General features: G+C 38.6%; 1 protein-coding gene across 1 annotated transcript in view; it reads left to right on the forward strand.

Annotated features, from left to right (window-relative positions):
- Positions 1-17,929, forward strand: part of ZNF674 (zinc finger protein 674) — a 35,946-nt gene extending 18,017 nt beyond the window's left edge. The window contains 1 exon segment of the mRNA XM_070291520.1: positions 15,785-17,929. Coding sequence (XP_070147621.1) covers positions 15,785-17,274 — 1,490 coding nt within the window. The 3' untranslated portion in view covers positions 17,275-17,929.
- The last annotated feature ends 467 nt before the right edge of the window (positions 17,930-18,396 follow it).

Consider the following 18,396-nt stretch of genomic DNA (forward strand, 5'->3'; position numbering starts at 1 on the left):
GGAAAAATAAAGGGCTCTACCAATGGTTTTTTCAAAGCAGATGGCCTGCAAAGAGCTGTACTGATATCATGTTAAGCCAGTTCCTTCAGAGCATGGATTGCAACTGGGTGGCAGATGTAGCTTCTGAAATGTGTGAAACTTCTGGTTTTGAACAGGAAGCATCAATGTAAAAATGCAAAGCTCTGTAACCTCATGCAGCCAAACTGATGATACAGACAATGCATGATTTAGACCAGTGCTGCCCAAGATAACTTTCTACAATGATAGCACTGTTCTCTCTATATAGAATTGTAGTATGGGCACACTCCTTGGGCTTCCCAAGTGGCACTAGTGGTAAAGAACCTGCCTGCCAATTCAGGAGATGTAAGAGATGTGGGTTTGATTCCTGGGTCAGGAAGATTCCCTGGAGGAGGGCATGGCAACCCACTCCAGTATTCTTGCCTGGAGAATCCTGTGGACAGAGGAGCCTGGTGAGCCATGACTAACAAAGAGTCAGACACAACTGGAGCAACTTAGCACACATGCATACAGGGGCACACTCTACATTTTGGTAATCTGTTAAGTACGAATTGGTATCTTACTGTAATTTTTGTTTCCCTGATTATAAGTAAAGGTATTTATCATTTCATATTTGGTGTGGACTAGATTTCCTCTTCTGTGGCTTACTTGTTGATATCCTTTATTTGTGTTTTTGTTGGGGGTATTTGACTTTTTCAGATATATACAGATTCTTTATATAGTCCTGATTCTGATTTTTGTACAGTCAGTATCTTTTAAAAAAGTTTTTATTGGAGAGTATAGTTGATTTACAATGTTGTGTTAGTTTCAGAGGTACAGCAAACTGAATCAGTTACACATACACATATGTCACTCTTTTTAGTTAGTATTCTTTCTTCATCTTGGTTATTGTTGGTGGTTTTTGAGTAGAAGTTTTCTTTGTAATGTAATTTCTTTGTAACTGATTGATTTTTTAGTTTGTACTTTTTGTGTAATTACATGTAACTTTTCTCTGACTGAGCTCATAAAGATGTAATGTAATTTTCTTCCCAAAATTTCAAATTTTGCATTTTACTCTCTTAAAATCTGCCTAAGTCAGTTCAGTCACTCAGTCATGTCCGACTCTTTGTGACCCCATGAATTGCAGCATGCCAGGCTTCCCTGTCCATCACCAACTCCCGGAGTTTACTCAAACTCATGTCCATTGAGTCGGTGATGCTATCCAACCTTCTCATCCTCTGTCATCCCCTTCTCCTCCTGCCTTCAATCTTTCCCAGCATCAGGGTCTTTTCCAGTGAGTCAGTTCTTTGCATCAGGTGGCCAAAGTATTGGAATTTCAGCTTCAGCATCAGTCCTTTCAATGAATATTCAGGACTGATTTCCTTTAGGATGGACTGGTTTAATCTCCTTGTAGTCCAAGGGACTCTCAGGAGTCTTCTCCAACACCAGAGTTCAAAAGCATCAATTCTTTGGCACTCAGCTTTCTTTATAGTCCAACTCTAACATCCGTACATGACTACTGGAAAAACCATAGCTTTGATTAGATGGACCTTTGTTGGCAAAGTAATGTCTGTGCTTTTTAATATGCTGTCTAGGTTGGTCATAGCTTTTCTTCCAAGGAGCGAGCATCTTTTAATTTCATGGCTGCAGTCACCATCTGCAGTGATTTTGGAGCCCCCCAAAATAAAGTTTCTCACTGTTTCCATTGTTTCCCCATCTATTTGCCATGAAGTGATGGGACCAGATGCCATGATCTTAGTTTTCCGAATGTTGAGTTTTAAGCCAACTTTTTCACTCTCCTCTTTCACTTTCATCAAGAGACTCTTTAGTTCTTCTTCGCTTTCTGCCATATATATAGGCATATATAAAACCTGCCTAGATTTTACATAATTCATGAAGAAGGGAACTATTAATTGCCCTTTTTTCCCCATGTGGGCATCCACTTGTACCATCCCACATACTGAACCCTTTCAACAGTGGTGTGGGATACCCCTTCAGCTAGAGGACAAGTTCCATATCTGTGTGGGGCTTTTCCAAGGCTCTATTTTGTTCCATTGGTCTGTTTGTCCCTTTGCCGTTTGCATGTTTTTCTAACTTTATAACTTTAAAGTGCCTAATTGAATGCTATATAAATGTCAACTGTTATATCATTCTTACTGTTGTTGATGTTGTTAATAGCTGGTAGGATGATTCTCCTTATCTCTTTGGACTCTTTTGTCTTCAAATAGGAATCTAAGGATTAGTTTGTCAAGTTCCACGGAAAACTATTAGGGATTTCAGTTGCAATTGACCTGTGTTTGGAGATGAGTTGGAAGTATGTTGGGGTTTGGTATGTTTACTCTATTGAATTTTACCACCAGTGAACTCTTATTCAACCTGTCCTTTCTGCCATTTAGTAATATTTTGAACTTGTCTTCAGGACATGTTTGCACATCTTTTGTTACACTTATTCCTAGATACCTCCTAGCTATTATTGCAATTGTGATTAGGTTTTTTTTTTTTTCATAGTATGGTTCCTAATTGGTTAATACTAATGTATGACAATGCATTGATATTTATACATTCAATTTGTGTACAGAAACCTGTCTGAATGCTTTTATTAATACTAATAGCTTTTAGATTCTCTTGGGTCTTCTATGTAAACAATTATCTTCTTAAAAGCAATTTTGGATTTCCAATTATCAGTTTAGTTCAGTCGCTCAGTTGTGTCTGACTCCTTGTGACCCCATGGACTGCAGCACACCAGGCTCCCTGTCCATCACCAGCTCCCGGAGCTTGCTCAAACTCATGTCCATCGAGTCAGTGATGCCATCCGACCATCTCATCTTCTGTTGTCTCCTTCTCCTCCTGCCTTCAATCTTTCTAGGTGTCAGGGTCTTTTCCAATTATACATTTTCTTTTCATTTCCCATTCTATTAGTCAGGGCCTGTAATATAGTATCTAATAGATATAATGATAGTGAATTCCTTGTTTCTGATTCTAATGGAAATAATGGTGAGGACAATGATAGAAACGTAATGATAGTCAATGTGTAAGCATGTGCTGCGTGCCACAAATGCAGTACTCTGTCTGCTTTATATACGTTACAGAGTTTAATCCTCTAAATGATCTTGTAAAGGAAACTGATTATTATTTTATAGATGAGAAACTAAGCACAGAGAATGTGATTTCTAAAACGTTCATCATTAAGTATATATGCTGTGGTTTTTTGAAAAAATATCTTTCATCAAAAGCTTTTATGTCCTTGGTTTACTAAGACATTTTTAAAAAAATCATGAATGTGCGGTATTTTCTTGAATGCTTATTTTCTGCATCTATTGAGAAGATACTTTTTTCTTCTTTAATCTATTAATGTGGTAGTGGTAGATTATATTAACACTTTTCTGATGTTGTACTGTTCTTGCATTCCTGTGCTAAACTCTTAATTAGTTTTAAAGCATTTTTAATTGATTGAATTCAGTTTACTCATGTTTAAGAGTTTTCCATTAATGTTCAGAGTGAGACAGATCTTAGATTTTCTTTTCTTGTACTGTTCTTTTATTTTGGTATCCAAGGTTATCCTCACTGCATAAAAAAAAAACTGTACTTTTCCCTTTTTTTTTTCTAGTTTCTGAAACTATATTGACTGAACTATACCTGTTTTAAGAGTTTGATAGCAGTCATCTATAACAGCATCTGGATAGGAAGTCTTTTTTAGGGCAAAACTTTCAAGTACAGAGTAAAATTTATAGTTTTTTAAAAACAATTCTTGATTTATTCATGTTTTCTCTATCTTCTGTCAGTTCTGATAATTTTTTAAGATAATCATGTTTCATCTGAGACTTCAGATTTACTGACCTAGGGCAGTATTCTCTTGATTAAAAAAGCTTTAATTTTTATCAAATTAAATCATGTCCATGGTTTAAAGAATAAAATAAATGTGATAAAACTATAATGAATGTCAAGGGCATAATACTGTACTTGGTTTTAGCTAACAAGCTGAGAAACAGTCAGGGTATGAGAAATATAAAATTCAGGATAGTGATTATCTGAGAAGAAAGAGAATAAAATGAGCATATGAAGAACATCAAAGGTAAAAATAATTGTTTTAATGAGTGGTGGATATGCAGATAATTTTTGGTATCTCTGTTCTTTATAATTTACATATTTCTTATAAAAATTATTTAAAACTTTCTGCTATGGAAGATGAAGATTTAGCTCACTTCATTGTTTTTGCCATTCATACACATACACACAAAGACTTCTTTTTTGAATATCAAGCTTTTTTCCTTTTTTTGAAGTATAGTTGATATATTATACTGGGTTAATTTCAGGTATACAACACAGTGATTTGATTTCTTTTATAGATTATACTCCATTTAAAGTTATTCTAAAATATTGGGTGTATTCCCTGTGTCTAGTTTTTATTTTATACCTAGTAATTTTTATCTTTTAAAAAATATTTATTTGGCTGAGCCAAGTCTTAGTTGCAGCATTTGGGATCTTTAGTTGTGGCACGTGAACTCTTAGTTGTGGCATGTGGGACCTAGTTCCCTGATCAGGGATCAAATTCAGGCCATCTGCATTGGAAGCACATAGTCTTAGCCACTGGACAACTAGGGAAGTCCCAGTTTTTATCTCTTAATCCCCTTCTCCTATTTTGCCCCTCCCTTTTCCCTCTCCCTATTGGTAACAGCTAAATTGTTCTCAGTATCTGTAAGTCTGTTTCTCTTTTGTTACATTCATTTGTTTTATTTTTTAGATTCCACATATAAGCGAAAACATACAGTATTTGTCTTTCTCTGACTTATTTCACTATGCAAGACTCAATGGACATGAGTTTGAGCAAACTTTGGGAAGTAGTGAAGAACAGGGAAGCCTGGCGTACTGCAGTCCATGGGGTTGCAAAGAGTCAGACATGATTTAGCAGCTGAACAAATATACCCTCCAGGTCTATCCATGTTCTTACAGATGGCAGAATTGCATTCCTTTTTATGGTTAAGTAATATTTCATTGCATGTATGTGTTTGTGTCTGTGTGTGTCTTCGTTATCCATACATCTGTTGATGGACACTTAGGTTGATTCCATATCTTGGCTTTTGTAAATAATGCTGTTTTGAACATTGTGTCTTTTCAAATTAGTGTTTTCGTTTTCTTCGGCTGTATAGCTAGGAGTAAAATTACTGGATCATATGGTAGTTTTTGTTTTTAATTTCCTGAGGGACTTCATAGTGTTTTCCATAGTACTGTGCCAGTTTGCATTCCCACCAACAGTGTGGGAGGGTTCCCTTTTCTCCACATCTCTACCAACATTGGCTGTGGTCTTTTTCATAGTAGCCATACTGACAGGTGTGAGGTGATAGCTCATTGTGATTTTGATTTGCATTTCCCTGATGGTTAGTGATGTTGAACATCAACATCTTTTCATGTGCCTATTGGCCATCTGTATATTTTCCTTGCAACACAAAGACTTCTTGTTTGCCCATGTTCCCAGTATGATTATACCATAAATTTGCTTTCCATCAATACTGTTGTTTACATAATGACTATATGAACAAAATGACTATATGAACACTATAGATAGCTTAGCCATGTAGTGACCTATGATTAATTTACCTTTTCTGTATAACTTTTAGTTTCCTCTGGTTAATAATTGCCTTGTTTCTTTCATTTGCTTCTTTCTCTGAGTACTTCTCGCTAGTTCAGCTTAAACACTCCATGACCCATGATCCAGAGTGATTTTAAATGTTTCCAGAACTAAAAGTGCTCCAGCAATGTCATATCCCTGTGTTTGTCTGGGGCCCTCTGACCACTCCCTTCTGGATGGATTATCTTCATTCCTGTTTTGTGCAGCCACCATCCTGACATCTCTCTCCACCATCATTCTGGGAATTCCCCCCACTTTCTCATTGTTGGAAGTCCTCATTTGCTTTAATGCCATGCCTTCTTCCACGTTTCACTGGAACACATTCTTCCAGTGCTTTCCTAAGAAAGAATGTAGGTCCATGGGAGGTAAATTTTTTTTTAGATTTTTGAATATCTGAAAGCGTTTGTTGAAACCTCATCCAAGATGGGGAGTTGAGCTTGGAGTAGAGTTCTAGGATGGACATTTCTTTCCCTTAGACTTATGAAGGCAAGCTTGGAGTAGAGTTCTAGGATGGACATTTCTTTTCCTTAGACTTATGAAGGCATTGTGCCATTGTCTTCTGACTGAAATTTTCCTTTTGCGAACTCTGAAGCTTCTAAGACTTTTCCTCCCTTTATTTCCTGCTTTCTGACATTTCATGTGTCCTAATAGGGTTCATTTGCACCCGTATTGCTGGGCACTTGGTAGGAGACAAATCCCTACAGGGATAGTTGCCCCTTTCTCATGCAAAGCCAAGATGCTGCATGGCTAGACACCTGCAGTTCAAGTCCACGTGGCATGTAAGACTTTTTAGAAAGCCCTTTTCACTTTGTGGGAGATTCTCAGTTGACCCACTAAATAAAAATAGGCACATCCAGGCGTCTAGACACCCAGGAGAAAATCAGGTATTTAGTGCCCCAGGTAGGCTAAAATCATCAAAATAGGGAACATTCCACAATCTGCATTCCCAAACATCAGCCAGGAGCCATGCCTGCCACGTTAACACCTTGCTGGACATTAGCTTTACTGGTACTCTCTATTTTTTCATGGGGATTGTAGTTACTATATACTGTTTGGAACCAAGTTCCAAGTTAGATCAAGGTAGTAACAAAACTCTGGAGATGGGGCTTTCAGTGGAGCTCCCTTCAGTTGCTGTGAGGATGCCAGTTTTCATTCCTTCCAGATCACACAGTTGAGGAGCCAGGGGTCTAGGGTGGAGGTGTAGATGGGGAGAAGTAACACCAAGTAGAAACTACGTACTTGGCTGTTCTCAGTGAGGTTCACTGGTGGTTCTTAAATAAATGCTTTTCAACGTGGTGTATGACTTTGGTTAATTTCCAAAGTCCTGAAATTATAGATTTTTATAATTTTGCCAATATTTTCATTGCTTTTAAGGGTAATACAATTTACTAAGGTCCTCACTCCACTGTTCCAGAAGCCCTGCTTTAAGGCATTTCTCTTAAAACTGCACAAAAGTATAGAAAGTCATAGTCACAAGAAATGCTGTAGTTACCTTCCAATAATAGCAAATGTTAAAATTTTGTCATTTGGTGTTGATTTTTTTTTGTTTATAAAAGAAATAGAGGTTTACAAATAAAGGTGAAGCCTCCCTTTTCCCCTCCTGAGTCCTGTTGCCTTCATTTCCTCCATAGGCAAACAGTATCATGAATTTGGTGAATATCCTTCTAACCCATGTTTTTATGCTTATACTACATAAATTTGCACCGGTAATCAATATAGCATTCTTTCTGTAAATTTACCAGATTAGTGCCCTAGAAACCATAGGAGATCTTTCCACAACTAACTTTCTGTATTCAGTATTCACCTTTGAGTTTACCTGTGTTAGATTTAATTCGTTCATTTTAACTCCTGTATAGCATTCCAACATCTCAGTATCAGAGTCCACCAATCTAAGCCTCTATTGGTGGGCATTTAGTTGTTTCTAATACCTTGTTGCCATTCTTGTACATGTACATATTTGCAGAATTTCTCTGTGGTGTAACTGTAAGCAGAATATGTAGTAGAATATATACATTTTTAACATTATTAGATGTCTAACCTTTTTTCTCTCATAATCAATTTGTCATATATATTTAAGTGTTTTGCATCTATATAACTGAAATTGCTTTATATTCTCATATTCTGTCCTTATTTGTTTTTGGCATTCAGCTCATTCTGTTTGGTATAACATCAGATCAGATCAGATCAGTCGCTCAGTCGTGTCTGACTCTTTGTGACCCCATGATTCGCAGCACGCCAGGCCTCCCTGTCCATCACCATCTCCCAGAGTTCACTCAGACTCACGTCCATCGAGTCGGTGGTGCCATCCAGCTATCTCATCCTCTGTCATCCCCTTCACCTCCTGGCCCCAATCCCTCCCAGCATCAGAGTCTTTTCCAATGGGTCAACTCTTCACATGAGGTGGCCAAAGTACTGGAGTTTCAGCTTTAGCATCATTCCTTCCAGAGAACACCCTGGGCTGATCTCCTTCAGAATGGACTGGTTGGATCTCCTTGCAGTCCAAGAGACTCTCAAGAGTCTTCTCCAACACCACAGTATAACATAAGCATTGTTTTACCAATTTTCTTTGGTTATTAAGTGCCAGGTGTATCTGTCTATGATTTTAACGTTTCCCATTTTGTTGTAACTGTCTTTTAAAAACACATAGCTCATTTTTAAAAGTACAATTTAATATGGTTGGCCTATACTTAATGGGGTTAATATTTATTTATTGTTCTATTACTGTATTTGTATTTCTTCTTTTAGAGGAAACTGTATTTTCTAAAGATCCCTGCTTTTCCTTTACCTCTTTTCATGCCTTTGCTGGATTTTCTTTACCCTCCCCCCATACCTTTTTCCCCTTTACTCATTTGCCTCTTGAATAATTCAAGTACAAAGCATATTCTTAGCAAGCTTTGTATGTGGCAAATTCTCTGTCTTTTCTTGTCCAAAAGCATCTTTATTTTGTCATCTTCCATTGCAATAATTTAGCTGGGGACAGAGATATCTAAAAGGTTGTCTAAGGTGACAGCTTCTCTCAGGACTTCAAAAATATTCTTTTGGCTTCTTTTTTAGCTGATGAAATATGTTGTTTATCTAATTGTTTCTTTATAGGTGCTTTTAAAAATTTCTCCATGGTAGCTTTCAATACTTACTTTCTTAAAGTCTTACAGTTACACAGAACTGTGTCTCAGTACTGTGTCTCACCACACTCAGGACTCTGGACATTCAAGGGTAGGATGTAAGGGATATATGTATGCCTATGGATGATTCATGTTGAGGTTTGACAGAAAACAACAAAATTCTGTAAAGCAATTATCCTTCAATTAAAAAAATAAATAAATTTTTAAAAAGGGTAAGATACATGACAGAAATCTTTCATTCATTATCTCTTCAAATGCTGCCTAGACTGGGGGTCCCTCAAGACCACTGCCACTTTCAGAGATTCTTGAGAGGGATTCCCAGGCCTTGGCATTTAGCTGTATATACAGCTAAGATTATTACAGCAATGTAATAAGGATATACAGGCCTCCCCAGTGGCTCAGCAGGTTAAGAATCTGCCTGTAATATAGAAGACACAGGAGATGCAAGTTCAGTCCCTGGGTCAGTTAGATTCCCTAGAGGAGGAAATGGCAACCCACTCCAGTATTCTTGCCTGGAAAATTCCATGGACAGAGGAGCCTGGCAGGCTTTAGTCCATAGGGTCTCAAAGAGGCAGACACGACTTATCGACTGAGGATATAAGGATATACAACTAGAGCATAAGGGGAGAAGACAGGAGCAGAATCTGGAGGACTCCATGTAGAGTTCCTTATGTTCTCTCCCTCCCATCTAGGGTCACACAGCACACACTTCTCCCAGCATTGAAAAGGCAGCAACATGTGTGTTTTTGTGCACAGAGAAGCCCATTAGAGACTCAGCATCTATACATGTACCAACTGCCCTGCACATACCAACATTCCAGACTCCCGGAAGGAAAGCAGATCACCTTGTTTGTACAAGCAGCCTTATCAGTTAGTGAATGGTGGGGACATTCCTGAACTCTAAATTTCCAGATGGCAGCCAAGGGCCAGCTTTGCAAGCTGGTCTTTCTAAGTATAGCAGTCTCAGTGTTGTTCTAGTAACCCATTTCTTGGCATATTGCCTCTCCCTTTTTCTCTAGTCTTCCATTTGGATTAACTGTTAAACCTATTCTGGAACTTATCATTTCTCTATTTCTCTTACTATATTTCCATTGTTAGCTCTTCATGCTACATTCTGGGTGATCTCAAGGTCTGTCACCTAATTTGTTAAATCTGTCTTTATCTGTGACTAGATAGAAAGTAGGTAGAGTTCTTCCCTTATTTCTTTGAACAGTTGAAATATATTTATCTTGAAGTCCACATGGTTTTACTAGCTATAGTTCTAGAAATGGGAGTATCTTTAAATATATCTGCTGCTTCCCTTTCATAGTAGGTCGTTTCCTTGTGAGATTAATTTTTTACTGTTAACTCTTCAGTGATAATTGGTATTCCATAGACATACTGTGAGCCCTAAGCTATAAAAATACAAAAATATATATTTTGGAAGATGTGCCACCACTGGGAACCTACTATTACAGGGCCAATTTTCAGTCTAATTTTTTAGCTTAGGGGGCTCTCTACTATACTTATAATCATTTGGATTGAGTTACAGAACTAGGCTTTTGATTTTTTTAATCTTATTAATGTATAATTACAATGTACACTCTGCTGTACAGAAAAGTGACTCAGTTATACTTACATATATTCTTTTTCATATTTTTTCCATTATGGTTTATCACAGAATATTGAATATAGTTCCCTATGCTATACAGTAGAACCTTATTCATTAATTCTATACATACTAGTTTGCATCTACTAATCCTAAACTCCCAATCCAACTCTCCCCCATCCCCCCTCCCCTTTGGCAACCACAAGTCTGTTTTCTATGTCTGTGAGTCTGTTTCTGTTTCATATATAGGTTCATTTGTATCATATTTTGGGAGAAGGCAATGGCAACCCACTCCAGTACTCTTGCCTGGAAAATCCCATGGATGGAGGAACCTGGTAGGCTACAGTCCATGGGGTTGCGAAGAGTCGGACACAACTGAGCGACTTCACTTTCACTTTTCACTTTCATGCATTGGAGAAAGAAATGGCAACCCACTCCAGTGTTCTTGGCTGGAGAATCCCAGAGGCAGGGGAGCCTGGTGGGCTGCCATCTATGGGGTCACACAGAGTCGGACATGACTAAAGCGACTTAGCAGCAGCAGCAGTATCATATTTTAGATTCTACATATAAGTTATTTCATAAAGTATTTGTCTTTCTCTGACTTCACTTAGTATGTTAATCTCTAGGTCCATCCATGTTCCTTCAAATGGCATTATGTCATTCTTTTTATGGCTGAATAATATTCCACTTTAGATATATATCTTTCTTACCCATTCATCTGTCAGTGGACATTTAGGTTGTTTCCATGTCTTGGCTATTATAAATAGTGCTGCTATGAACATAGGATGTATGTATCTCTTCGAATTAGTGGTTATGTCCAGATATAAGCCCAGGAGTGGGATTGCTGGATCATATGGCAACTCTTGTTTTAATTTTTAGAGGAACCTCCATACTATTTTCCAGTGGATGCACCAATTCACATTCCCACCAACAGTATAGGAGGGTTACCTTTGCTCCACACCCTCTCCAGTATTTATTTGTAGACCTTTTAATGATGGACATTCTGACCTGTATAAGGTAGTACCTTATTGTAATTTTCATTTGCATTTTTCTGATAATTAGTGATGTTGAGCATTTTTTTTCATCTACCTACTGGCCATTTGCATGTCTGCTTTGCAGAAATGTCTATGTCTTGTGCCCATGTTTTTTTCAGGAAAATTTTTTTTATTGCCATATAATTGCTTTACAATGTTGTGTTAGTTTCTGCTGTACAACAGAGTGAATCAGCCATATGTATACATATATCCCCTCCCTCTTGAATCTTCCTCCTCCCCGCCTCATTCTGTTCTTCTAGGTCAAAACAGAGCACCAAGCTGAGCTTCCTGTGTTATACAGCAGCTTCCCACTAGATATCTGTTTCACACATGCTAGTGAATGTATGTCAGTGCTGTTCTCTCAATTTTTCCTACCCTCTCCTTTGCCCCTTTGTCCAGAAGTCCATACTCTATATCCACACCTCTTTTTCTGCCGTGCAAATAGGTTCACCAGTATCATTTTTCTAGATTGCAGATGTATGCATTACCATATGATATTTTTCCTATTTACTTTACTCTGTATGACAGACTCCAAGTCCATCCACATCTTTATAAACGACCCAAATTCATTCTTTATAGCTAAGTAATAGTCCATTGTATATATGTACCATATCTTTATCCCTTTATCTGTTGATGGACATTTAGGTTGCTTCCATGTCCTGACTGTTATAAATAGTGCTGCATTGAACATGGGGTGCATGTATCTTTTTTGATTTTTAAATTGGAACTCTAAAAATTTATTTGTGCGTGTGTGCTCTGCTACTGCTGCTGCTAAGTTGCTTCAGTTGTGTCTGACTCTGTGTGACCCTATAGACGGGGGCCCACTGTCTCTGGGATTCTCCAGGCAAGAACACTGGAGTGGGTTGCCATTTCCTTCTCCAATACATGAAAGTGAAAAGCGAAAGTGAAGTCGCTCAGTCGTGCCCAACTCTTAGCGACCCCATGGCAGTCATGCCCAACTCTTAGCGACCCCATGGACTGCAGCCTACCTGCCAAGGTCCAGCCTCAGCAGAGTCCAGGGATAACCTCAGGATGGATGACATCAGTGAATGAAGAAAGATAGAGAAAGAGATAAGGAAACAATGACAAGGGGTGACCAAGCTTCAGTGAGCAAGGCCCCTTTACTTTATTTTTCTCGGGGCTTTTATACCCTGAGTTGTACATACAGCAAGGTGAAAAATGCAGAGTCAACTCAACATTTCTTCAATATTAACTTTTATCGATATCCGATTCCTTCCTGCAAGAGTCTTATTTTTTGTACATTATCTTCTGGCCTGGAGGCCTGTTGATATTTTATGACCTCTTTTTGATAAAGGTTGGTCAGCCAGAACAATAATTTTCCCTTAAAGTGTTTCTTCTTAAATTCCTAGCCCGCGTCACCCTTAAAGTACAGAGTTACATTTTTATGGAGCAAAGATTCAGTGGGTTACAGTAAAGAAAAAACTTACTAACTCAAAGTCTAATGTTGCTAATGCTAAAGCTACTGCTTGTTATTTCTACATCCTGACTATATGCACTCTCAGGAACACAATGGATAAGGGATGTGAGAACTTGGCAGCAAGCATAGGCTCAACAATGTTGCAAGAGTCTCAATAAACCTGCCAAGTAAGCTAGAATGCTAACAGGGGGTTTGAAACACTCATTTCATGCCCAGGAGAATTATCAACTAGAGCCCTAAGTTAACTCTTTCCAGAGAAAGGTGGTCGGGACAGCCCCCTGTTAATGTCAGAAGAGTTGGTGAAAGTCATGAAAAAACAGATTCTGGTTTTGGGGTAGATGCTCGAGAAAGGGGGGCCCCTCGAGGCCTGATCTCGCCTTTGCCCATCAGGCCTCTTCCTCATGACGTTTGGCATGGGCGGGATTCTCCACGCTGGCTCCCAGCACCTACCAGGCTCCTCCCTCCATGGGATTTTCCAGGCAAGAGTACTGGAGTGGGGTGCCATTGCCTTCTCCAGCATGTGTGCTCAGTCATATCCAATTCTTTGTGATCCCATGGACTACAGCCCACCAGGCTCCTCTGTCCATTTTTCCCAGGCAAGAATACTGGAGTAGGATGTCATATCCTTCTCCAGGGGATCTTCCAAACCCAATGATCAAATGTGTTTCTGGCATCTCCTACACTTGCAGGTGGGTTCTTTACCACTGTGCCACCTGGGGAGCCCCCAAAATGAAGTGTGTTAGTTGCTCAGTTGTGCTCAGTCTATGTGATCCCATAGAGACTGTTGCCCACCAGGCTCTTCTGTCCATGGAGATTCTCCAGGGAAGAATACTGGATTGGGTAGCCATTCCCTTCTCCAGGGGATCTTCCTGACCCAGGGATCGAACCCAGTCTCCTGCATTGCAGGAGGTATCTTTACCATCTGAAGGAAGCCCCCCTCACAAATTTATTTGTCCATTTATTTATTTATGGCCTCCCTGGGTCTTCATTGCTGTATGCAGGCTTTCTCTAGTTACAGCGAGCAGGGGCTACTCTAGTTGCAGTGCAGTGGCTCCTCTTATCATGGAGCTCAGGCTCTAAGCCCATGGACTTCAGTTGTTGCAGCATGCAACTTCAGTAGTGAAGGCACATGGGCCCTGGAGTGTTTGGGCTTCAGTAGTTGTGGTGCACAGGCTTAGTTGCTCCACAGCATGTGGGATCTTCCCAGACCAGGGATTGAACCCATGTCCCCTGCTTTGGCAGGTGAATTCTTAACCACTGGACCACAAGGGATATCCAGAATACACTTTCTTCTTACCTGAGAACAGTTTTTTGAACACTCAGTTACCATCCTTTCTGTGTCTATCTTTTTTGCAGGAAGGCAGAAAGGATCCTAAGAAACAACACCTTTCATCCCAGGGCCCTCCCTTGATGCAGTACTCACCAAGGACAACCTGAACCACAAGATGACCAGCATGATGACCCTTAGGCCCATTTTTTGATTAGGTTGTTTTCTTGTTATTGAGTTGTATGAGCTGTTTGTATATTTTGGAAATATACAAATATAGTTTGTATATTTAAGCCCTTGTTGGTCTCATCATTTGCAAATATTTTTTCCCAGTCCATAAGTTGTCTTTTCATGTTGTTTATGGTTTTGTTTGCTATGCAAAAGCTGGTGGCTGAGATGGTAAAGAATCAGCCTGCAATGTGGGAGACCTGGGTTCAATCCCTGGATTAGGAAGATTCCCCTGGCAGAGGGCATTGCAACCCACTCCAGGATTCTTCCCTGGAGAATCCCCATGGACAGAGGAACCTGGTGGGCTACAGTCCATGGGGTCACAAAGAGTTGGATACAACTGAGTGACTAAGCACACATGATTTCATTTGCTGTGCAAAAGCTTATAAGTTTGATTAGGTCCCATTTGTTTATTTCTGCTTTTATATCTATTGCCTTGGTAAACTGATCTAAGAAAACATGGGTACAATTAATGTCAGAGAATGTTTTGCCTATGTTCTCTTCTAGGAGTTTTATGGTATCCTCTCTTATATTTAAGTCTTTAAGCCATTTTGAGTTTATTTTTGTGCATGGTCTGAGAGTGTGTTCTAACTTCATTTATTTACATGTCATAGGTAATTTGATAGGTATTGCATTAAATCTGTAAATTCCTTTGGGTAGTATGACCATTTAAACATATTAATTTTTCCAATCAAAGAGGATGGGAGTATTTTTCCTTCAGGCCATCTTCAGTTTCCTTTATCAATGTTTTATGGTTCTCAGTGTATTAAGTCTTTCACCTCTTTGGTCAAGTTTATTCCTAAGTATTTTATTTTTTGATGTGATTTTAAAAGGGATTTTTTTTAACTTTTCTGATATTTCACTGTTAGTATAAAGAAACATAACCAGTTTCTTTGTGTTAATCTCATATCCTGCTACCATGCTGAATTTATCAGTTCTAGTAGTTTTTGTGTGGAATCTTCAGGGTTTTCTATATATAGTATCATATCAGACTTCTAATTTCTTATATATAATATCATTCTTTCCAGTTTCCTTGACCAGTGGGGAGTCTTTCTAGTTCCTGTTTAACAAGCATGGATACCCTTTGTGGTTCCTACTTTAAGTGAAAATTACATTCCAGTTTCCTGAACATTTGTGCCCTGTGGTCTGGATTCCCCAGTAAATCTTCAAGCTTCAGTTTCTGTTCACCCCATCACTTTAAATTCTCATTTCACTTTTGATGTCTAAAATTTATATTTTCTTGGTCTTGAGCTTGACTGTGAATTAAATTATTTTTGTTTAATATAGGCCAGCATTTCTTTGTATATACAGTTGAGGGAAGTGGTGGAGTATAGAGAAGGTGGTGGAATATAGGGAGGGTTCATTCACATCAGCTCAGGCCCATTAATAGGAGTTCACAGCAGGGCATCTATGAATGAATTTTGTCCCATAACATTATCATAGAAATAGTTACAAGTTTGATGAATCATTGCATTTTTCCCTAGAATTCTGGAAAGTTAATGACCAGATAGATAACCACAAGGAAAGCCAAGACAAACCTCTATGACAAGCTGCATCCATAAATAAGGAAACGCTGAAGGATAAAAGTGGCCAAGAATTCAGAACATACGGAGAAATCATTTATCCAAGCACAGGCTTTGTTTCTATAGGACAAAGACTCACTAAATATTATTCATGGGGAAAGTGTTCAAAACATAATTTCAATTTTCTTAGTCAAAGTAGAAGCTATGCAAGAAAGAAAGGTGATGAATGTAAGGCATATTGGAAATTATGCTTCTATTCTAATCTTGATAAAGCTCAATCTGGAGAGAAATTCTTTGAGCCTAATGAACATGGAAAAGCCCTCCACCGTAAGCAAGCTCTTAATAAAAGTCCAAGAATTCAAAATGGGGAGAAACTCTATCAATGTTCTGAATGTGGAAAAGTGTTTATCCAGAAAGCAAACCTTGTTGTACATCAGAGAATTCACACTGGAGAGAAACCTTATGAATGCTGTGACTGTGCAAAAACCTTCAGCCAGAAGTCAACCCTAATTGCACACCAGAGAACTCATACAGGGGGAAAGCCGTATGAATGCAGTGAATGTGGGAAAACATTTATCCAGAAGTCAACTCTGACTAAATAGTGAACTCATACAGGAGAGAAACCGTTTGTATGTGGTGAATGTGCAAAAGCTTTTAAGAGTTCATGTCGCCTTATTAGACATGAAAAAACACACATTAGACAAACATTTTATGAAGCTATCAAATGTGATAAGTCCAGCCTTATATATCAAAGGACTCATATCAGTGAAAAACTTGAATGCAATAAACATGGGAAAGCCTTTGATGAGACACCTACACCCATTAAACATCAGCTAACTCATATGAAAGAGACACTTTATAAGTGTAGTAAATGTGGAAAAGGCTTCAGGGGAAAGTCACATCTTTCTGTTCATCAGAGAGTTCATACACAAGAAAAATCCTATGGATGCAGCATATGTGGGAAGACTTTCAGTGGAAAATCACATCTCTCTGTCCATCATAGAACTCACACAGGAGAGAAACCTTATGAATGCAGAAGGTGTGGGAAAGCATTTGGTGAGAAGTCAACCTTTATTGTACATCAGAGAACTCATACAGGAGAAAAACCCTATAAATGCAATGAATGTGGGAAAGCTTTCAGTGAAAAGTCACCACTGATTAAACATCAGAGAATTCATACAGGAGAGAGACCCTATGAGTGCAGTGAATGTAGGAAAGCATTCAGTAGGAAGTCAACTCTCATTAAACATCAGAGAATTCATACAGGAGAAAAACCTTATGAATGCAGTGAATGTGGGAAAGCTTTCAGTGTGAAATCAACTCTCATTGTACATCACAGAATACATACAGGAGAGAAACCTTATGAATGCAGAGAATGTGATAAAGCCTTCAGTGGGAAGTCAACTCTCATTAAACATCAGAAAAGTCACACAGGAGATAAAACCTATTAATATACTTACTAATAACCTATAATATGATATAATAACCTATCATAACCTATTACTATATTAATATAGAGATGATTTCACTAGTTATACCTCTGCTGCTGCTGCTAAGTCGCTTCAGTCGTGTCTGACTCTGTGCCACCCCATAGACGGCAGCCCACCAGGCTCCCCCGTCCCTGGGATTCTCCAGACAAGAATACTGCAGTGGGTTGCCATTTCCTCCTCCAATGCATGAAAGTGAAAAGTGAAAGCGAAGCCACTCAGTCGTGTCCGACTCTTAGCTACCCCATGGACTGAAGCCTACCAGGCTCCTTCGTCCATGGGATTTTCCAGGCAAGAGTCCTGGAGTGGGGTGCCATTGCCTTCTCCAAGTTATACCTCATTATATATCAATTCATCCTGGGGAGTAACCTTATAAATATCAAGAATGTAAAAATCTTCATATTACTATTTAATGTTCATTTAACTTAAGACAGAGCACAAAAGCATAATTCCAGAAGCATCTAATAAATGTGACCAATTTTTCATCCAGAATTCTTACACGAGTGGAGAATTATATATCAGAGAATTCAGAAGTGACAAAACTGTGAATATATTGATGTAGAAAAGAATTTAGAAAGAATTTAAATATCATTGAGTATCAGAATATGCTGAAAAGAAAGAATTTAAAGTCTAGAAAACTGTTAGAACTTATGAGAAAAATATGTTCCATATTCTGTACCACACATTTTGTGGGAAAGGTCTCGAGGTTCCAAATAAGCACTCAGTAGTTAAGACATGTTCACTGTGGAGTAAGTATGACATTTTTGAAAGAAAAATATAAACTATAAAATTACTAATCCTAGCTATGGCAAACTACGTTCACTTCTTAAACAAATAGGAAAATTCCTCCCTTAAGTGGTATAAAGGGGAATGAGTCATCATGATCCCTGAAACAAGCACTGAAACAGGAGATCTTACACATGTTCATCAACACTTTCAGTGCAAAATACAAACCCCTTTCAGAAAAGGCATATAGTATCTTTGGAAGGAATGATGCTAAAGCTGAAACTCCAGTACTTTGGCCCCCTGATGTGAGGAGTTGACTCATTGGAAAAGACTTTGATGATGGGAGGGATTGGGGGCAGG

The sequence above is a fragment of the Ovis canadensis genome, chromosome X, assembly GCF_042477335.2.
Source record: "Ovis canadensis isolate MfBH-ARS-UI-01 breed Bighorn chromosome X, ARS-UI_OviCan_v2, whole genome shotgun sequence".
Classification (NCBI taxonomy): Eukaryota; Metazoa; Chordata; class Mammalia; order Artiodactyla; family Bovidae; genus Ovis; species Ovis canadensis.